This window comes from Paralichthys olivaceus, chromosome 23, assembly GCF_024713975.1.
Source record: "Paralichthys olivaceus isolate ysfri-2021 chromosome 23, ASM2471397v2, whole genome shotgun sequence".
NCBI classification, from domain to species: domain Eukaryota; kingdom Metazoa; phylum Chordata; class Actinopteri; order Pleuronectiformes; family Paralichthyidae; genus Paralichthys; species Paralichthys olivaceus.
In genome coordinates, this window is record NC_091115.1 from 4,127,557 (window position 1) to 4,150,176 (window position 22,620).

The 22,620-nt window shown below is 41.6% G+C and overlaps 1 protein-coding gene across 1 annotated transcript; it reads left to right on the plus strand.

Annotated features, from left to right (window-relative positions):
• The first annotated feature begins 5,825 nt into the window (after positions 1-5,825).
• Positions 5,826-18,972, plus strand: mtpn (myotrophin). The gene is made up of 4 exons (XM_020092468.2): positions 5,826-6,219; positions 10,098-10,211; positions 10,889-10,972; positions 17,642-18,972. Exons 1-4 carry the CDS (start codon positions 6,148-6,150, stop codon positions 17,726-17,728), a joined length of 357 nt encoding a protein of 118 aa, XP_019948027.1. The 5' UTR covers positions 5,826-6,147; the 3' UTR covers positions 17,729-18,972.
• Positions 18,973-22,620: the final 3,648 nt, after the last annotated feature.

A 22,620-nucleotide genomic window follows, 5' to 3' on the forward strand; every position in this document is an offset into this window, starting at 1 on the left:
GAAATAAATCATCACCTGACGCAGAACGGAATTTACTGGAGATATGAAAAATCATTATTCATCTGTGTCCTCATTTATTACCATTAAAGCCAATCTTGTTTTCACTGCCTTCAGATTTATTCCCTCTGATCCGTGACAGTCGCAGGAATTTATTTGGAGCGAAACGTATTTTTACGACGAGCCTCTGCAGCTGGCAGCATATGAGCAGATTGATAAACTGTGTCATGTGACTGGATGTGACTCGGAGCTAACGATGGTAAGATGTGGCACGTGTGGTCATTTCTGTGATGGGCTGGACGCCATCGACCAATGGCAGGACTTGAACAGTCTGAGCTACGTCCCCTGAAGGCTGCTCTGGTGAAGGGTCAAGACAGAGGGACTGCACATCCATGGGAAAGGCTTTGAATAAAAAAAAAAAAGATTGATAAAAAGAGAGAGAGAGAGAGAGAGAGGGAGAATCCCACCGGTGATGAAAAGCACAGCTCGGGGCACACATCGCTCACACATCCAGCAGAGAATGAATCCGCCGCTGCCTGATTTGTGCCTAATAAAGTTGTCACATCCTATCAGGACTCACATCGACTACAGAAAGCACAGGCCCCCAGTCAGGGCTAGTCAGGGGTGATCGGGGCAGCCGGCAGTAGACAACACCTCTTAGTGATGGATGATGGGAGAGAGCGCTGCCTGATGGGAGTGAGGGCCAGATGATGAAGGGTGATACGGGTGAACGGCGGACTGCCACTGGTGTCCCTGCTCGATTTATTAGGGGTTGTAAGCATCCGAGAATTACTGTGATAACCTTGCAACTTCATCACGGACTGCAGAGTGAATTTCTTTTTCAGAGATCCGTCTGCTTTCTCTGAGCGGCAGAGAATATTTCCTGGACTGCGGTGCCTCGAAACCCACGCTCCATGTGAATGTGGTTCATGTCAGCGAGCGTTGGCTGAGAAGACAGGTCCTGTCCTCTGCCTCGCCTTTTCCCCTCTTGCCCAGACAGCCATTATGGAGAACGGTATCTTCGGCCTGACCTCTAGAGGGAGGCAGCGTGTCTGCCCACAAAGACCAGTCGACCTCGCAGGGATCAGTGCACATCGCCGGATATGTTGAGAATTAGTGGTTTACGTTTATAGAAAAGCCTCAAGCTTTCTTTGAGATCATTCGCTCGCAGCTTGTGTGTTCAATTTCTAAAGATGCGTTTTCCAGGAAATCAGAGGCAGCAGTGTGTGTGTGTGTGTGTGTGTGTGTGTGTGTGTGTGTGTGTGTGTGTGTGTGTGTGTGTGTGTGTGTGTGTGTGTGTGTGTGTGCAGGTGTTTCCACAGGCAATCTGTCCAACAATATGTTAGTTACAGTATGTTTGCAGCTATATCCACCATTAACTGTCCTCATGTAGTAACGCTGTTTTATCTCTGCATTGCAGGCATTGAGATTTCTCTTGAGATTGTGCTCTGCAGCCTTTGGGTCTATTGGATGGGAAATTATTTACTAGAAATGTTTTGTCTGCCCTCAAAACACAACACGCTCTCCTGCACTTTCCAGTTTTTATTACTTATTTTTGAAATCCCTGCTCCATAAATTCATCAGAAAGAGTTGTGCTTATTTCCCCTTTATCAAAACTTTTGAAATCGTGCCGTTGAGAGACCAGATGATGCTCCGCTCCTCCATCATAAAGCCTTCCCAGTTTAGAAACCATATTTGCTCCATGTGTAATATCTGGGTACAACAGGCCAGCTGTAGGTCTGAATCAATCACGGCTGGCGTGTTACAGGGGGAGTTCTGGAAATTACTTTCAACCCCAACCTGCTTCTTTCGATCCAAACGTGATCCAACGCAGATGTCAGCAACAAGTGCACTGTGGGTAAAAAGAAAAAGTTGTGTTAGATTGAAACAATATAAGCTGTTGTGTGTTTGTAGTTATTCTTAAGAAATGATCGATTATTTTGGTTGCGTAACCTTTTTTGTATTATTAAAGGGAGATGTTGATGGGTTGGTTTCTCGTTAAGTAACTTTACAGAGATAAACTAGCATGAAATCTGTAGCGGGAGCATCATCATCACACAGATGAACACAGTCAATTAAAGTCTGTTTCACATTGTTATATTCACTTTCTTTGAACATCGAGTGTTATCCGCACAAATTCTTCAACCTTCCACTCCAGGGCCAGAAATTGTGCTGTACGTAATTCCACCTTTTCCTCTGAGTAGTATTTTAATAGTGCAGCTGCTCCAGTGACCCCACGTTCTGCCGGCTATATTAAACTCATCACATTTTATGAGCTCATTATGTGTTTAGCATGTGAGATGTTAATCTGCAGAGTAATTGACGATCACAGCTGTCAGATAACAGCATCGCAGAAAAGCTAAAGTATTTCCCAATGAAGCCTCAAAGAATCAAACTTTTTTAATAAAGTATCTCTACTTTTAAAATTGCACTTTAGCGTTTTCTCTGCTGGAAAACATCCAATAACGTGTCTCATTCTCATTCATGCACAATTACCACAACTCACATCCAAAATTTACCATTTCAGCTTTGAAGCATCAATTATAACGTCTCATTGAAGAGAATGGACGGTCTCAATCCTCAGAGAAAATATGAAATTGACTTCCTGCAGAAGTTAATTATGTCAGTTCTTTTATTTTTTACATAAAATCATCGGTGAGGGCTGAATGTTCTGTGAGTAATGGGAGAGTACGAGTGTGCTGTCAGCTCAGGAGTGTGTGAGTAGCGCGGGGAGGGGAGAGTCTGTTTTAGTTGAGCCCCTTCTGGACTTTTTAATGGACACAGTAGCATAATGTGGTTCTGCTGCCTGAGCGCCGCTAATAGACTGAGAAATGGAGGTGCCATGCTGTCATGCCTATGGATAGAATTACTCTAACCTTTCTGTCAAGCGAAAAACTTTCACTCTGGTGTCTGCTTATGAAAAAAAAAAAAATTTGTGCTGCTCACTCACATAACAGGTGCTTATTTTTGCCACATTACCAGATACAAGTGAGATGTATTCGGGCTACAAAAGTGCATTTTAGACCTCAGGTATCAAACAGTATCCACCAAGGCCCAACAGTTCCCTTGAATTTGATAAATCCTGCAAATATGCCTTATTGTTTTCATCAAAAGCCAAGAATTATTCCCTAAGAAATCAAGGAAAATGTAAAAAATTGCCTTGGAAATTTAATTTGTTCATATTAGAAAAAATGTTTTAAAAAATATCCAATCTGGGAATGTAAAATAAAGTGATTAAGTGATTTTGGCGTAATGCAATCAAACAAACGGACTGGGGCAAAAAAAACAACAACTCAACAATGGATGAAAATATCATTAAATTACCTTTCAGCCTTTTGACAGTTGAGTAAACACCTGAAGTAATTCACTTTTTGATCAAAACAGTTTTGAGAGAACTTAATGAAATCCCTGAAGCTAAGAAGCCCAGAGTCTATCTGTATGCGGACATCATTATAACGGGCATGAATAGTTGGGCTGCAATTGATTTAAGCCACATATGAACTTGTAATTACCCATTCTGGGAGTCATCCCCGTCACACAGTATGTCACATTAGCATAACAAGCAGGAGAAACCTGGGCAGTAATCGTCTGTGTCCTGACCATTAGAGTGTAAAAATCTCCAGTATACACTTGCAAGACAGTTTAATATTCTCACATAAAGGAGTTTTAATACCTGTGCTTCAGCGGCTCAGTGTGTAATGCATGAGTGTGTGTGTGAGCGGGAGGTGAGAGGTGTCGGCGGGGTAGGGTGTTGTAAAGGGGAGCTGTATAAGGAGGAGGATGGGAGAGCGGTTGAATCTCATTAGTGGCATTTTTATTTTTCATCATACTGCCATATTGAATTTTCTTGAAATGGTGTATTTTATTGTCCTCTTCATCCTCTGGACAGATTGGTTGTTTCCAGGGGGCTGCTGATTTCATGTAATGATAGCGGCATCACCTATATTTCAGGGGAGGCAGGAGAGAGTTAGTTTCATGGGAGGATGAGATTAGCAGGGAGGAATATGAGGGGAGGGATGGAGAATGGGAGACTCCAGTGGCGCCTCGATGGTGAAAAGGCAGCTCTTTGGCATTGGATTTGTTTGTTCTGCCCTTGACTCTTCACAGATCAAGGTAAAGAAATGATTGTTTCTTCCTCCCCCTCCTGCCACGTTGACTTTCTGCGACCAATCTGCTATTCGTCAGGGTTTGATTGAGGAATTCTTCAAATGGGGGATGACAATCGAGGTGGCCCTGAAAGTGCAGATTGCCTCCAATGGGTCCTGCATTGAATGCTTTGATTTCCCAAGTGCCTTGAAAATGATGGTGCACGAGCCACACTTGGCTAAAACATCATCAGTCATCAGGACCACTGGTTCTTCGAGGTTCTGCTCTTGCTCGCTTATACATATGCATGTACATGGGCTTCCTCATTGATCGCAGCTGGGAGGTCAAAGTGCACGTTCAGGAGCAGAAGCTGAACACACACGTCTTGTTCATAAAGTCTTGTTACAATAGGATGTCACCAGGTTCACACACAGGTCATCCGACTAAAGAAATGAACTGTGCAGTTCTTATTTTCTTTCCTGCAATTTCAATATTATATGTGCAATCCTGTTACACTGCCATTCACACTGTGTATATTCTGTTTACATTCTATATTTTTATTTCAAATTTTTACATTTCCTCATGATTATATTGTTACTTTTACTGACATTTCTATTATTACTGTCCTCTTCGCTGCTGCAACATGACAAATTACCCCATAGTGGGTCTCATACAGGAACTTCTTGTCTTAGCTCGTTATGTTAGGCCGAATTGTGTCTCAGAAATATCCACAAGGCTAACAATATACACAATGAACTAATTATTAGTCTTGCAACTATTATCTCAGTGGATATTGCGTGCATCTAAATTGTGTTGTTTTTTATTGACATGACACAATGTCCAAATTGTGACTTGTCTGAGAAGAGCAGTTTTTTCTCTTTTGTGTCATCTAATCATCTAAATTGTATGAATTGTTGTTTTCTTTACCCTAGAATGGGGCCTTTATATTGAAATACTTTATATTTACATCAAGGGGGTCCTCTCTACGGAGGCCGCCATGTTTTCTACAGTTGTTCAAACCTTTTGAGTTTTTATGACAACTGAGGGCTGCCACAGGTTCTCTGTCATGTCAAATTGTACACACTGAACCTTTAATGTGGAAATAATTTAGCACATGCAGGGCAGCAGACTGTGTAAATAAAAAAGGAAGTGTGTGACCACAATATCAAAACTACTCATCACAGGTATTTAAAGACACATGAAACTGAATTTTGCAGTTTCATACAGCAGAATGTGGTCTGTAAAGTCATTTTGGATAAAGTTTATAATTATGTGAATAATTTATCTTTTAAAAAAAGTGGTTTACAGCTCCAGGAAACTATCTAAACTTAATCGACGCTGTTTTCTCAGACGGAGGAATGTATTTCTATACTCTGCCCCCACTCCTCATGTACATGAAACAGAAATAAGAGAAATGAAATATGTGTGATGTGTCTCTGGTTGTTGAGAAACTGATTCATGAAAATGTTTTATTAAAGTTGTGACCATTATTAGATACAGCGATGCGTTAAAATACACATGCGAGCGTAGGAATTTCAACTTTTGTGAGTAAATGGTAACATCGAGGCTGCGAGAAAATAGTGTCCAATCGTTGACTTTATTGAGCTGAGGTTGGAAACACTAACATCGAGTTATCACTTGCTCTTTAATATTAATGCTTTGGATCGTTGAGTGTGTTTTTGAAATAAGAATAGCTGAAAACTGGAAAATCTTGCTTTTTAACGTCGGAGCGTAAACGCAACATGTAGCTAATTTCCGGGTTCGGCATCGGAAATTCTCCCGTCTTGTAAAAAGGCGGATCCCTCACCGACACTTCTCACAACTTCTCCACAGCCATTTTTTTTATCACCGACGGGTCCCAGCTACTCGCTAGACGAGATTTTAAAAGCATTAAAACGACGCTACACTCATTTATTCCTGTCCAACGACCGACAACAGTTCCAGCTCGGGCTAGCTAACTTTTAGCATTAGCATCTAAGTTGACAACTGCCCTCCAGCAGCAGCAGCAGCAGCAGCACAACAGGGGAGAAGAGACAGAGGCAGCACCGGAGCAAACACAAGAAGATGGGCGACAAAGAGCTGATGTGGGCACTGAATACCGGAGACCTGGACGAGGTCAAAGCCAAACTGGAGACGGTGAGACGGGATAAGATTTGACTGGTTGTCCCGCGAGTTGTGTGCGACCCTTTTAGCCGAGGTAACCAACGCCAGGTGGTAGGCTACTAGCTAGCTAACTAACTAGCTAGTTAGCTAACTGTTGCTGGAGTTGGGTGATGTATTGCTAATTAGCTAATGTAGCATGTGAATCATTGGCGTTATCTTAGGCTCGTTAGCTTTGTGTGAAACCAGTTTGCAGCAGCACGTTTATATTTTTGACCTGACAAGAAAGCTGGGACACCGTGTTAGCATAGCTAGCAGCGTGCCGTGCTAGCTGCCACTGCAGAGAACAGGTAGGGTCCGGGCTAACCTGCTCGGCTCCAGCGTTTATAATAATCAGTCATTAGCGTTGTGCCTGAAACGTGTTGGTTTGGACCGTGAAGCCCAGTTAGCATCATCACTCCCCCCCCCGGAGCTAGCAACCTGTTGGTAAGCTAGCCAACAATAGCATCAGCTGGTGCGCGCAGAACAGCTGAGTCTATTGTTGTGTTAGCGACAATAGACTTTTTTAACAATACTTGTGTTGCTGGACAATGTGGTTGTTATTAGCAGGGGGCAGCGTTTCTACCAACGCACGGATACACAAGTGTTGCTAATTTGCTAGCGAGTCAACCCGACGACTCGGGCCCGGGCAGTGTGGAGCTAACGCTGGTGGGCGGGGGTCTCTCAGCCGGTGGGAGAACCATGCTAGCAGCATAACCTGTTGATGGGGAGCTTTGTGTGGACCCACATGTTTCACCACAGAGGTTTGAATGGTCTCTCTTTAAAACATTAAAGCTTGTTTCCCTGCTGCTACAAGGACGAGGCCACAGTCCTTCATTAAATTATTGTCAACACACGCTGGACATTGGATTATACTCGATACGTGTACTTGCACATGGGAGTTCCACTCAGTCATGCTCCATTAGATTCTGCACCAGTCATTTACACTTTATTTCAGGTTAGTCACGAAGCCAGATATCCCTGTACATTTATCCAAATTCAAAGTGATGTGCACCCATCTGTAAAGAGCACTTATTACCTCAATAACTCAAATCACACAAGATATCCGTTTGTAATCATACTCCTCATTCTACAGTCTGTCCCAAATCCTGAATGACTAACACGTTAACCACTGCAGGCTTTGACTGAATTTATGCAAATGTTCAGTAATTTTCCAGAGAAAATTGTATGTGTGAATGCAAATGTCCCACCAGCTCCCTTGTTAAATGCCTGCATAATGTCAGAGAGAGGGAAGATGTGAGAACACAAGAGGTGTTGATGATAACGCTCTGTGTCCATGTGCTGTAAACAATTAAATATGCTTTCCATAGCACAATCTATACATCATGTTATGCCTCCTGCTACTCTACCCAGGAGACATCCCTCTCCTGAATGTGCCTAATGTTTTCCTGTTGTGAACGCCTCTGACCTATCTGCTGCTGCTTTCACGTGTCAGGCAAACTGGAAATGTTCACATCCAATTTTCTGTACATTTTCCAGAGTTCATGTCTGTATTAGGCTGTGCTGTGGTTTCCAGAATTTTAGCTGTGTTATAACTTTTTACTGTCTTAATCCACATTTTCAGTGTCACACAAAAGCTCATATTTTTGCCATAAAACAATCAAAGATTTTTTTGGGTGGTTCAAAAGTTGTGTTTTTACAGTTTCCTAGTGTAGTTTTCCTTGTTCCCACATTATAAAACATACATATTTTGTTGAAAATGAAATATTCTTGATAGCCGTGGTTGTTGTTCATAAGCTACACTACAGGATGTCCAATTACAAGATACACCTGCACGTAAGAGATGGGTGCATAGACCCCGAAAAGGCTCATTTAAATTATAAACCACCATGACAAACAAGTAATCAAATCGTGATTACAGTGGCTGAATTGTTGCATTTGATGTTCTACCATCATCATGGAGAAATTTCCCAATCACAAGGAGGGTTTTCTTATTTCTGACAGTTTTATTATATCTCATATCCAGTTCATTATCTAGAAAAAAGGTTTGGTTATAAACAACTTCAGCTTTTTATCCCTGTTCTATTGTGGAAATGAAACTATTTCGATTTTATCAGCCATCGGAATTGGAGTCATTGCAGGTAATATTTCAACCCTATTAGAAGGGGGCTGAGGTTCAATATCCATCATTGCTAATGGATTCAGTGGAAATGAGTGTATAATGAATTGTCTTCAGTGTGTTGTACTTGACCTTCAGTGGATTTAGTGATGAAGGTGAGTGAGTGGCAATCAGAGTCAGGCGGTGGAGCAGTTACAGACATGAGCAGAGTCAGTGTGCGCGTGGTCATCACATCCATTTGACCATTGGTAAAGGGGGAAAGAGAAATAAGACGCAGGGGACAAAAAAAGATGTAATATAAAATATTTCTCATTGAATATATACAATAATTCATCTGCACACAAAATGGAATACTGATTAAGATGGGTATACTGTCCGAAGGTGTAAAAACAAATTGATTCAACAACCTTAAAAATACTTAAAGGATAAGTTAGAAGTGAAGTTTATATTTTTGTCAACTTAACACTTTATTTCAAAGCATTTGTCTTTCTTGTTACATGAAAAGTCCCCGAAATCCTGATTCAATATATCTGGACGTAAAGCTGGACTCTTAATTAAAGAGGTTCCACACACGCTTGGTCATTTTAGGTCAAAGGATGTTAATTTTTGGGTGGCACTCTGCTGCAGTGATTGTCCTCACTGTTGAATCCCAATCAGGTTTTTCTCTGGGTACACTTACATGCTCCTGCAGTGTAAAGACATGCAATACAACATAGCTTCAGTGTCAGCTGGGATGGGTTACAACCAAGTCACAAATGCTTTTCCTGCCACCACATGTCGAAAAGTCTGAGGAATTCAGTGTTATTAAACCGTCAAGCATAATAAGTTGAGACTTTGAATTTGTATCACCTGACTGTAATGTTTGAATTCAGACCAGGAAAGAAACAGGAACATTATTTTATTATAACTAGAAATCCAGATCACGTGCGACAGCATATCAATAGTATATGAGAGGGGTGGTACTCTCTAGACACCTTCTGATTTGATTATAAAACGAAGATCGATGCATCAAAGAAGTGCTTTAAAAAGTATTTTACACTGTTACTGTTATTACAAATTCTTATGCAACAATGAAGTGAAAAAATAATTAAGTTCCCCTCTTCTATTATATTAACAATATACACTATCAAATCTGCCATCGCCTCTTCCTTCCTTTCATTGGCATCTCAGCTTTATTTGATTATCTCTCAGTTGTCCCTGGGGAACCAGATATCTCAGGTAGTTCCCGAGCAGACTTGTTGTATAACGAGGGTCTTGTGTAACAAGATATATCTGTACCTCGCTGGGACTTACAGCAAATTCCACTCCAATATTCTCTTACCTCAGCCAATAAGACCAGACATTTCCCCCCTCACTTTTCTCCATCTTTATGCAGACAGTTATTTAATTGTGCACAGTCTTGAGAAAAGTTGGAGCTCACAGCCACCTCTGTGATTGATGTGTCTTCCATTAGGTATTGTCAGTGGAGTGCCGCCGAGTACACACTCTGCCCTATGTGTGGTTAGTGTGGTAAGGGAATTAAAAAAGGGGTGGCGTTGAGTGTGTCTGTGTTTTCTCCTGGCTGCGAGGCTGACAGTCTGACATCTAACAACGCCACAACAGCGAAGGGGTGTGCATGTAATTGTTTGACACTAAATTTCAGTGGGAGCATGTATCAACAGTGATTGTTCCTGTTCTAGGTGAAAGAGAGCCCTCCCATCCCCCTTCAGTGCATATTGTTATGCACAGTGTTGGTTTGCTACAGCACTGAGCTTTTTTTCAGCCCTGTCAATGTGTTGTTTATCTCTCTTTCCAGGCTGAAGATGCCAACCGGACCCTGGATGGTGGGAGGAAGCCTCTGCACTATGCTGCTGACTTTGGTCAGACAGATGTTGTGGAGTTCCTCATTTCTAAGGGAGCAGATATCAATGTAAGCACAACAACATATCACAACCTTTTTTGCATTACTTTGCCTGCTGTCCAGGCCTGCAATGCCCACAGTCAAACTGCTTGATGTCATGTGAGCCTTATCAGTTTGATTAAGCAAATTGCAGGCTGGCTGCTAAAACCAGTTGTCATATGCTATTTCAGTCATTGTCCGTCCTCTCATTCAACAGTTGTCTAGGCTTACCAGAGCTCACGTTTAGCCTGATTGGCTCCCTGAGCTTCAGTAGTCTGCTCTAGTGTTGTGCTGGTAGACTGATGTAGCATCTGTAATTTGGAGAGAGCTCTTTTGTTCTGAAACGTTTCCAGTGTGCTTCCTAACTCAGGACACCCAAATAACCGAGGTGCATCTAACCTCTGGTCTTACATTGGCTAAGCACAAAAACTCATCATCATAAGATCACCACTGGTCTGGTCTTCACAAACTCAAGGAGTAAAATTTGTCCCCAAAAGTGTTTGTATATTACTCTTGCTAACCAGTAACTCAGTAACTGAAACATGGAAGATATAGAGTTGAAGTGCAGAGCACCTCTTTTACAATGTCTGGACATGATAAGAGAGTAAGAGAAACTTTTCTCACAGGAGTTAATTTTTCATATTTATTTTGATAACAAATAGCTGTATTAAATTTGTCCCTCTGTTGTCCTCCCCCTCCCTTCACAGGCTCCTGACAAACACGGGTTAACTCCACTGATCTCTGCCTGTTTAGAGGGTCACATCTCCTGTGTCAAGGTCCTGCTAGAAAAGGTTGGTATTCTGATTTGAGAATGCATTTTTGCATATGTATACGTGCATCTGCACCTGACAGTGCATGGTGAAGTGTCAGAGGCTCCATGAGTGCTGATGAGGTAACTCGGCGGACAAAAGGCCCTTCAACACAGTCCCGTGGAGGCTTTGCTGGAATTTTCATTGAGTGGCAAACAGTTTTGCTGCAGTTCACTTGTTTTGTGCTGTGTTTTTAAGCAGTTCCATTCATGGGTCTCCATGTAAATGTTCACTCCATCCTTCATCTCAGCCTCCCCTCGTTGTTTAGCTATGGAGCGATCTTAAATGCGGCATCTGTCAGAGAGATGCACAAGAGCATGTGCACTCACAGTAGCTGCTGTGAGCTGAGATACAACACTGTGTCAGGCACAGCTGGCATTGGTTGTTGTTTTGCAGCTGGAATACAAGCATACCATAATAAATGTCCAATCCAACCAAGCTCATACTGCAGTTCCAAGGAGTTTCTGTAGGAAAGTCTGTGCCTCTTTCTGTGTGTTTACCCTGAATGTTTGACTGTGAAGCACAAGCACACCATTCACAAGCACACAAATGATAGATCTATTCATCTATGCCGGTGGAGTTGTAGCCCAGATGAGTCAGTGGAATTCATGGCCCCATGGATGATCAATGTCACACAAGAGGGCCAGAATAGCTTCTTGTCTTTCAGCACCTTTGTTGGTGTATTTGTGTTTGACACTCAACTGTCATCAGTCAGGAAGTTTCAAAAGAATAACACAGGAGTGCACTGGGTGGCTGATCTGTAGCTTATCTCCAGCTTGTCTGCATGGTTGTACTGTTGCAGTGGAATAGTTTGCAGTGAAAAATATTGGGAGCGTAGCAATGTTTATGTTCATTTAAATAAAAGGGAAGATGCATATATTTTAACGTGCATTATGTCCAGCATGCAAAGATTTAGAATTGCAGGCTAGTTTTCCTTAGCAGTCAAAATTTTTGCTTGAAACCTGATAGTTGCACAAGGTCAACTACACCGAGAACTATGTCTGCAACGGAGACCACAGCATGATGTCATGTAGCTGGCCTGCGTGCTTTAAAGTAAAGTCTGCTGCGAACTGAGTAGTGCATATGGGGAAGATATCTATATGTATATCTTCCCCATATGTACTACTCAGGTTATATATATATATATATATATATATATATATATATATATGGGGCTTGCGAGCAGCTGCCTGTTCCCAGCCAGGCTAAACTAGGCAGTGTAAATGAATGGTCCTCTGTAAAGTTGTTTCGTAGTAGCATCATCTTTGCTTAAGAGAAGTAACGTGAAGAGGGGGCTAGAGAAGCTCAGTCACACAGTAGAAGGGAAGTCCTTACCTTTTGTTCATTCTATAAAACTGCAATGCTCTATTCAGGAAGCCTTTTCAATCAGTTCAAATGCACTTAAATGCAAATGTTTAAAAAGAGGAATTAGTGAGATGTGTGAAAGAAACACAGGAAAGACACCGAACTGCTTACTTACTTATAAACACAGCCGCTGCATCGATTGACCAGCAGTTTGAAGTTGGCCAGCAGCTGGACTGCAGCTGGCTACTTGAATCTGCTGGCCATCAGGGCTTTTGGCTCAGGGATAAACTGAAGAAAGCAGCCAATGCCAACAGAAAGAGGATAAAAGTTTTAAAATGGTTCAGCAAGGGAAAAAATTCTAAACTTTTTCTTGTTCCCTGTTCGGTTTATTATATATATATATATATCCTTAATCAATATTTAAGTGTATTAACATGGGCTCTAGCTGGTTAGCCTGTTAGCAGAGGTGAGTAACCCAGAGAGCTGTTAGTTTGTTCAAAGTGCAGCAGGAAGTCACCAGTTTGTCACAGTGAATAAATACTCATGGTGTGGCTGACAGTTGTCAGATGACAGTCAGCAGAAAGTCTTAACAGTTAACAGGAAGTCCAACATGTGCCAGGTTCTTTAGAACAAATGCCTGGTGATAGTACAGTGTTATATCTAACTCAGTTAAAACTGTACTGTATATAAAGGGTACAAAACTTCTATAATGTCCCGCAGTCTATACTGTGATATGCAGTCTTGGAATTGTGATTAATCATATGCAAAGTATATTTTTCATTATTTGTCCTCTCGAGTTAAAAGAAAAACACAAATTGCAGTAGATTGTAAAATGCACCCTGCATTGATTTTCCTCTATATTTTATTCTGCTGCGAGTCACGTGCACAGTCACAGTTCATTCTCTTGAAAGCCAGAGGCTTGTCTAAACCTGAAATAGGCAGCTATGCAAGAACAGTCCCTGCACTGGAAATGAAATGGCCTTTAAAAAACAGGGGTATCATATAACACAAGACAGGCAGCCCTAGCTCATCTGAACGGATTATGGTGGGATGAGAACATGTGAACTAAGGCATAGGTTTGCTCCTCTCATGGCTCTGTACTCATCTCCACTAAGTACCAGCAAGGATTAACACCCAGATGCAGCCAAAAGGTCATCAGTCACCACAGAACAATACCTCAATACATATACCCCTGACAGCTCATGACATTAGATGAATAGATTGTCCCAGAGCCACACCATCGACTGTGCCGCTGCATACCCACTCTGTCTGGCAGCACCCAGTGGATAAGAGGAGCCCACTGAGATCGCTGATTTGTTGCTATTGTACTGTCCGACATTGTTGTGTTGGCAGCAAAAATGGCTCAGTACCCTGTTGCATCATGGGAGCTGCCCCCTGCCTCCCGACTGCATGCTATGCTGTTTTTGTCAATAAATTATTAAAGGCCCCTTAACCCCAATAGGTGACCTAACCGCAAGATCCTGGCCAAGAGTGCTGACTACAGCCTGTGGAGGCCGGCCAGTTCATTTAAAGTCAACAATGAAAGGGCACAAATGCATTCACTCATGAATACACACACCTACTCTATGAGGAACCGTGCACACAGTTTACGAAGAAGTAATGCGGCATCGTTTTGTCAAGTTCCTTTTCGTTTTTGCTACTATGGTACCATCTTACATTTCTATTGGCTGGATAATGATACCCAAATAATAAAGATTCAGGTAGAACACCTTTAGATTTCTGAAACAAAAACAGAGTTCAGCTATAAAGTTATACTGTTAAATGTTGCACTATAGTTATGCTCGATAGTCAGCACTATAGAAGCCAATTTGTGTTTTACAGGAAGTCAATCTATAAACCAGAAGAGCACTCGTAGACCACATTCCCTTCACAAAGGCTAACACCCTGTCTTGTCATGCTAGAAAGAAAGAATGAAAGTTAAAAATTAAAATCTTGGATGTGCTCATTTATCCAGTGGGTTTTTAACGAGTCATGTCCCATCCCTCCACAAAATTTCATGGAGATGGGTTCAGTCGTTTTTGGGTAATCCTGCAAACAGGTAAACAAACCTTATTTGTTTTGTAAGGATCGTTCAAATAAACCACATTCAAAATCATAATTTAATCAGTTATTCTACTCAGCATTATTATGTTCAACTGGTGAACTCATTATCATTTCAACCACAACCAGAGCTGATGCTCCATTACTGCACAGTGTTACAATATCTGCCCTTTTGCGGGTCAGTAGTTTGATTTCTGCAAGCAGGTCAATAGTCTGATGCATTGCAATTCAAAAAGGCTTCAAGCAATGTTTGGCCCAATATTTTAAGACTTGTGTGTGGGAGACCTTTCAGTTCCATTCACCGGTGGCTTAATGAAAACTTAATGGACACTTGGCAGGTCAGTGGCATTACATTACTGACCCAGTGCTTCTTTGTGTGACTCCATCATCCAAATCCAAGATGATGATGCATCTTAGTTTGGCTGCAGACACCATGGGAGTCTATTCTTACTCATTAGGCTGCCTCTTACTTGGCAAGTAGCTTCTCTCTGACTGTGTAATGTTTGGACAGTGAGGTGTTCATAAGAGGTCATTATTCAAGTTGGGGGGAAAGCTCATTACTGTAAGTGGTGTCAGGAGGATGCCACTGAGCTGCATGGCCATTGGGGATATCATGGTGAATTCTGAGAGGCAGTAACAGGGAGGAGGAAGATTTAGAGCTATTATTGTAACGCCACCATAAATTCCCACAGGGAGAATCAATCTGTTGCAGACACCCTGCAATACTTTTCAGGTCAACATTAGTGTGTGGCAACCAAAAGACATTGATCATTATCATTCTGTTTTACCTCAGAAACAGCCGTATACCGTGGGTGTATGATTGAGTATAGTGATGGTGAAAATGGCCGAGGGTCAATGTGTAATGCTGTTTTCTGCCATCTAACTGAGGCCTGCAGAGTTGGGATACCAGGTATAGTCTTGAACCAGCTCCTAATGACTCCCCCAGAGCTGGAAGGAGAGAAGGGTTGCTTCCTACTACCTCCCTCCCCCAGTACAGAGACACACACAATGATTACTTACCAGGTGCCTGATATGAATGAGTCAGCTGTAAATACTTATTCATGGTTTATACTTTTGTTCAGCATTGTTTTAGAGACAGCTCGTATCAGAGAAACAATATCAGGTTATAGAAGTGTTGAGGTTTTTCCTAGAGGAACTCGTCCTGTATCTGACAAGACAAATTACCCTGAAGGAACCCTCTGAGTATTTATAGACACGTTAAAGGGAGGATGATCCGGCTCCAGCCCCCCACACCCCTTGAAAGATAAGCGGTGCAGATGATGGATGGATGATAGCTTATTTTTTGAAACCAAAAACTTCATTAGTAACCCTTCACAAATTACTCATGTTTAGTGGATTTGAATCTATGCTATGAGATTTCTGAAATCTCTTAGCTTTAAGACTACTTACAACTCCATTGAATACTTGACATTTTTATTATAGGCAAGAAGATTAACAGATCTTGGAGATGAAACTCAAACTTCTTTCTACTTAGCTTTTCCCCCCCACAAACTAATTAAAGAGGATAGTGAGTTAGTCGATGAAAGGGGATATTCAGCGTGACGTTAATCTTCTCATCTAACTCTGAGCCCAAGTGTATTTCCGATGTTGTTGATTTTTGTTCTTTTGAAATGAACAATATCCAATAAACCTTTCAATTGTCATATGAAAGAAACTATGATGACAAAGGGACTTGAGGTCACCAACAACTTCAAAGTTCATAATGCTGCACAGCAGGGCTCTAATATGACTGGAGTGTTGACTGGTGCAGGCTTCATTCGACATGTGAGGCAACTTGTAAATTGTCAAAAAAAACATATTTTACTTTGCCTTCCGCCTTCTCTGCCATTAGAGATGTTCGATCTGTCAGGTTACCCGCTCAGCCCTGGTAAATCTCTTGCTCGGGATGTGCTCTGTTGCCCCTGTGCCATGAAATTTGCACGTAGACGACCATCTTCACACTTTGAGGCGCTCGAACTGGGTCACATTGTTTTTGAAGCCCGTTTTCTCCACGCAACAATACACTCTCTCTGTCTTGACTGTGTAAGCCCTCTGCTAAGAGGCTAAAGTTGGCAGGCCACACAAAGAGACGTTTCTCCACAACATGCCCCTCCACTCCTCTGCTGCCCATTAAATCTGTTGTCACTACATTCAACACGTTGCCCGTCTCATCCCTCTCTCTTTTTTTACAGTTGCTTTTGTCCTGTTTAATCCGAATGATTGCGCCCACTCCCTTCTCTTTCACGTTCACTCTGTTATCCCTCACAGCTCCAATGGATTTGTGTCTCTGCTTCTGTTACTTTTTCTTTTTTTTGCACATGTTCTCCAGATAAAGAGAAGCTGACAGGCAAGTGCTTAGTGACTTAACTGTAGGAAAAATAAAGGTGACAGGATCTTCACTTTAATTGATTCAGTCACTTACCAGAGTTCAACTGTTCAACAAGAAGGATTTACCACTTTAAGAGAAATATTTGTTGAAATATCGAGGGGAACCATGCACCCCTGAGTTTGTCCAACACAGTGTCACCCAAGAACCATTTCAGGAACCTGTGTTTTAACCAGAGGAACCAGAACTTCAAGCCATGATGTGTTTAACCCAACTTAGTTTCTTTTATTAGTATTTCTGAAATAAGGATTTATTAGTTTACCACATGTTCTCATTCCATTCCTCTTCTTCCCTTTAATCACTTCCATCTACATTGTCTGTACTAGTCAGCTGCTGTAATGACTATGGTATCTGGACTCGCCTCTTTTAAAGAGTTGGTGACATGATTGTCAAGGGCTTATGGGAAGTGGTGTTAATTTAAGGCCGTTGCAAAAACAGAGGTTATGTAACAATAGAAAGATGTCTGTGGTTTCATCTGATCTTTCATTGTGCTTTATGGCAACACTTTTTATCCTCGGAACGGCACCTTACGTCCTTCCACACGACACAGATACAGGCAGGGACTTTACATGAGGGCAACTGAAAGAAGATAAAAGCAGAGTGAATGTGATAGAAAAGGAGAAGGAGCTGATATCGGTATGAAAAGTTTGACATGACAGATAACACTACTTTGCAAATTCAAAAGTATTAATTTGCCTAATCCTCATGGGAATGTTCACAAACTGGAATTTTATAAAAGATGTTTTAGGTCTCGATTGTGATGTTGCCCCTGAATATCTGCTAACGTACCCGGTTCACAAAGAGTTCTGCCTCTCACTTTAACCCCTGACCAGATGTGAGATACGTCTCTGACGCACCTGCTCAGCATATTTAATATTCATGTCCTCTCTCCACCACAGGGAGCTGACAAAGACCGTACAGGACCCAACGGCATAAGTGCCTTTGAAGCTGCCGAGTGCGAAGATATCAAGGCCCTGCTCAAGTGAGACCCCATAGTGCGGGAGGTGGCTGGACAGGTGGGTGGACGGACAGACAGATGGACGCAGTGGTCCCCTGATAGAAGACGGACGCATCACTTTACCCTCATCAACCTCTGTCTCCACACTGCTTTTGTCTGTTTGTTGGAGGGTCATTTTCTCTGTCTGGTGACTTTCCTTTCCTTTTTTTAAAATTTTCTTTTCCCTGAGTTATTTTGGGATAGGACTTTCTCTTCCTTTGGCCTCTTGTTTGTAGTCATTTAACACAAAGACAGTAATGTCTCCCTTGGGGACCAATCACTGGGGGAGCACTCTTACACCCACTTCCTAAAACACTGCTGAATAGATATGAATAAAATGTCAACGCAAAGCTTAGCACTTAAATCCACTTCACTTTTTTGCAGTAATCAAATGGAAACAAAGATCAATCGTGTGTTTATATTATGACAACTTCACTCTTAAGTATTTTCGGGCCAGGACCTAATCTCATGAACAGTAACTTGCACTGTACTCTACTAGATATATTGAAAAGAAAGGTTTAAAAGTTAAATTACATTAACCTTTCATTGTGTGGCCTCTTCCTCAACGTTCATTTCATTTAATTAGAACAAACTGTGGGAAGTTTGGGTAAGAGAGGTCCAGAGGTTCGACTCTTCTTTTCTACTTGGCCCAATATCACTTACATATCAAATGGTGGGGGGGTTTTTGACAAATTTTATGTTGGTAGTGCATAAAAGATATTCTGTATTATTTGACCAATCACCATGCTGGCTAACTAGAAAGACTTGAATGTTGCAGTTCTGTTACTGAATCCCTTTTCGAAGCAATCTTAACGTCACTTAATAGGATGGGCAATTTTAAGAATTGGGTTTATTTTGTCGCCCCTTGGAGTGAGATTTCAGATTCTTTTTCATTACTGCTTCTCTGTGTGTTTTGTAATTGACGGGCTCCAAGGGGCTGTGATCATCTGAGGGATAAACGGGGGGGTTTGTGTTGAAACTGGATGGCGGGGGGTGTTAGTATTCCCCTCGCCTTGGATTTGGTTAAACCCCCCCCCCCGCCGCCTGTATCGCTGCATGTCAAAACTGCCTCTTGCTTTTACGCTATGAAACGCTCGCTGTCCCTTCTCGTTTGCTTTCAAAAGAATTACTACAATGTAATTGGGGAAGAAAAAGAAAAAAAAAGATGCTCTTGCTGACTTTGTTGTGACAAAAAGTCTGTAAAAATAGAAATAAAAATATCTCTAAAACTGTTGTTGTTTTGAACAGTTCTCTTTGAAAACCAATCAGAACTCATGTAGCTAGATGTTTGTGATCTGAGGAGTGAATAACATCAAGTGAAAGAAAAGTGATTAATGCTAAATCAAAATGATGATGTCAATAAATCAAACTTATGGTTTAGATTGTAATCACTAGGCACTAAGTCAGTATTTTGAGATACTAACTCGTTTTTTCATTATGTGGTAGCAAGACATTATTTTTAGATAGTAATTCATGGTTTTAACTTGCTGACTGGTACGTCCATATACTAGTTAGTTGCTATGTTGTGTTGCTAAGTCATTATTTTGAGAGAATAAGTCGTTATGTTGTCGTTATACTTCAGATAGCTAGTCATCATTTTGAGATAGCAAATTGTTTGAATTACTAAGAAGTTATTTTTGTGTTAACAGGTCATTTATTTGTTTCTTGTAATGACTTCAGTGGATTTCTTTTCTTATCAAAGTGGTGGAATTGTGCTTCCACACACCCTGTACCATCGTACCAGATAAATAACTGACGTCATGCTGTTTGACAAGTTTCACTTCTGTTGCACTCGTAGCCTCGGGCCATCTAATCAGTATTTGTGAACTTAAGCAACTTCATCCCAAACAAACAAAAACAGCACTAATCTTTGTTGTCGTACGTCTCCTCTGCCTCGAGCGGCTTTATTATGAATCACAGACTGACTTTGACTTCCACTAGATTTGTCTGCAGTCAAATCAGCTCCATTTTCTAATAGAGCAGTCAGTTCTAATACAGGAAACGCGACATTATCCACAGGAAATTACAGAAATCATTCCAAGAATTGTCACAGTCAGTTATATCAGTTGGTTTTGCGCGTTCACCACGTCACAAATTTATCTCCTCGTGAGGCCGAACATCAAAAACTCAATCAAATCACACTTTAAGTAGCTACTTGCAAACATTTGTATTAGACGCTGTATTTTTCTGCCCTACATGGACGAGGAGACTGAGGAAAATGTTGTCGTCATTCAGTTCTAGCCATAGACTGTAAATAAAGATTTGACGATGCATCAGGACGACATACATTCCAGAAACCATCTTGGGGAAAAATAATGAACGTGTACTATCATCTTACATGGAGATTAAAAAAGATTTGGCTTCACTTTTGGGGAGTGGTCATGTCGTCGTCTTTATATGCAGTCTGTGGCTCTAATTAAAACCTCTCCTGTTGGATATTTTCACATATATATTTTAATAGTATCTACTCTTTCAAGCACTGAGTCAGAATCTAAAATCCAAACCAAAAAATACTGCCTCTGTGGATCAAAATGGAAATTTCTTGTACGTCACATCACAAATTTCCTTGTAATTCAGTCCAACACGTTCTTGGGGTGTTTGGAAAAACCTTCGGGATCTTCACCAGAATTCAAAATAAGCTTTCGTGAGGTTCTAACACTGTGGGTGCTCACAAACACACACGCTGGCTTGTCCACATGACTCGCGCTGGTAATGATGGACCTGCCAAAAGTCTATGGGGGTAGAAACAAGTGGGAGAAATCAATGGAGGCTTGCAACTGAGCTGTAGTCTGTGGTGAAGAGTTGCATCAGGCCCTGTCAAATGAGCACATCCAGAGGGAAGCTGCAGACGGAGGCACAACGAGGAAAAAGGTCCGTGCACGTCTCGGTGAATGCTGCAGAGCTTTGCTAATCAGACAGACACATGCTTCTCCAGGCCACTCGCCATGTTTGTATACTCAACGCCCGAGTACAAAGACAAATCAATTATTGCAGCGTGGGCAACCATCAAGATAAAATGACTTGGCCACGTTTTGACAGCCTCGTCTCCCTGCTTCCTATCGGCCGTACCTCCTGACTTCTGCTCATTTAAATTGCTTTTAAAGGGACCGGCTGAGGTCTGCTATAGGTTGACAGTGACATTCTTCTAATATGAAAAAGAAAATCATTTTCCCCCTTTTTGTCTTTGTTGAGCCAGCAAATAATCTTGATGTCTGCAGAGGAAAGCCTGCGATTCAGGCTGATGATAAATGTGAAATGATTCTGTGCCATGCATTTTCATTAAGTCAGTGAATTGCTTTTCCACAGGCTGTCCACTCGTCCCTGGGTAATTCCTGCTTAGATCGTTACTTTAGAATCATGTTTACGTTCTGTGTGGATCAGGCGTTCCCAGAACCCGTAGTGTGTATTTAATCCATAAAAATGCACGGATGACATCCCAGAATGCAACTTATCTTTGGTTCCAGCAGAGTTTTCAGAGAAGAAGAGAGTGATGAGAAGTCATTCACACTTCAGTTGAACTCTGCTCCCACCTGCTGTTCTCCCAAGAAAACTGCGGGGGAAATTATCTCCTGGATCCGAGGGGAGTCTCTCCCACAAATAATCAATGCAACTGTTGATATTTACAAAACAACTCTTACAGTAAAAAATAATCTACTGGCTAAATGATGAATTATCAGCCAATTGAAACACATAGAGAACTCTCCCCTTACGTCTATCTGGGATTAGAAACTAATTGATTGCTGACTGTCACAACAGTAATAATCACATGCAGATAATTGGCACATGTGCCCACACACACACACAGTACACGGTTGCTACGGAGACTTTATGCAGAACTACCCTTGTGATCAACCAGCTCAAAATGGTGGTTAATGAAGTAGCAAATCCAAATCATTAGCATAATTAATATGGACTACTGATTGCCTTATGGGTACCTCTCTCTCTCTCTCTTTCTCTAATCTATTATTGACTCCCCGTCTCGTGCATTAGTTGAGCTTATGACTGAATTTTCGACAAATCTATAACTTATTTCCTTAGTTGTGGTTCAGCGGTCACGTGACCCGGGGGTAAGCCGACCATGAAATCAACCATTAAATCAAAAGGAGCCAGACAAATAGAAAAGTACTGTTTGTTATGAAGGTCATATTGTGGGTGTGTGTTGTTTTGGACAGATAAGTGTAGCTGGGGGGGTGTGGACGTGTTGGGTTCATAGTGTCGTCAATCCTCCAGTTTCTGAAATGAAATATTTAGTATTCATAATAATATACAACAAATAAAGGTTGGAATGTATATAGGAATATATCTACATCCTTTTTCATGGAATCTGCCGTGTTGCACTTCCATATTTCTCCTAGTAGCCCACCCAGAACCATAGTGATGCCAAAATCACCCCCTGGCTGCACTAAAGGTCCTAAACCCTACCTCCTCCATGTTAGCAGGTGGGATATGACTAGAGCAAAATGGCACCATTCGCATATCTGGGATATTTGACCTTCATATCTGTATCAGGAGTGGGTCTACTTTTTTGGAGTCCACTATTTTGCACCGTGATATTTCTACAGAAGCCCCCAATGGACAAATCCAACACAACATATTTTTTGCATTAGCTGAAGGTCGCTGCAGAACACGTAACCTCACCACTATAGATGCCACGAAACCCAACGCACAACCTTCGATACGGTGAAGAAATGTAAAGTCGTCTATACACTGAAAGTTATTAATTCTGCAACCAAGATATCAGATGTTTTTTTATGACTCCCATCAACATGAGCACAGATTTTATCGTAGATACTCTGAACCCCTGCATCAGCTCTGTACGGAGCCTCTACATGCAAACAGGCTCCAGAATTGCCACAGCATCTATTCTCTGCATGGGACTCA

Excerpts from the sequence above, each read along its gene's own strand:
- mtpn (XM_020092468.2), top strand. The coding sequence starts at position 6,148 with ATGGGCGACAAAGAGCTGATGTGGGCACTGAATACCGGAGACCTGGAC. Across the intron at positions 10,212-10,888 it reads CTAAGGGAGCAGATATCAAT|GCTCCTGACAAACACGGGTT; the intron begins GTAAGCACAACA and ends CTCCCTTCACAG. Across the intron at positions 10,973-17,641 it reads TCAAGGTCCTGCTAGAAAAG|GGAGCTGACAAAGACCGTAC; the intron begins GTTGGTATTCTG and ends TCTCCACCACAG.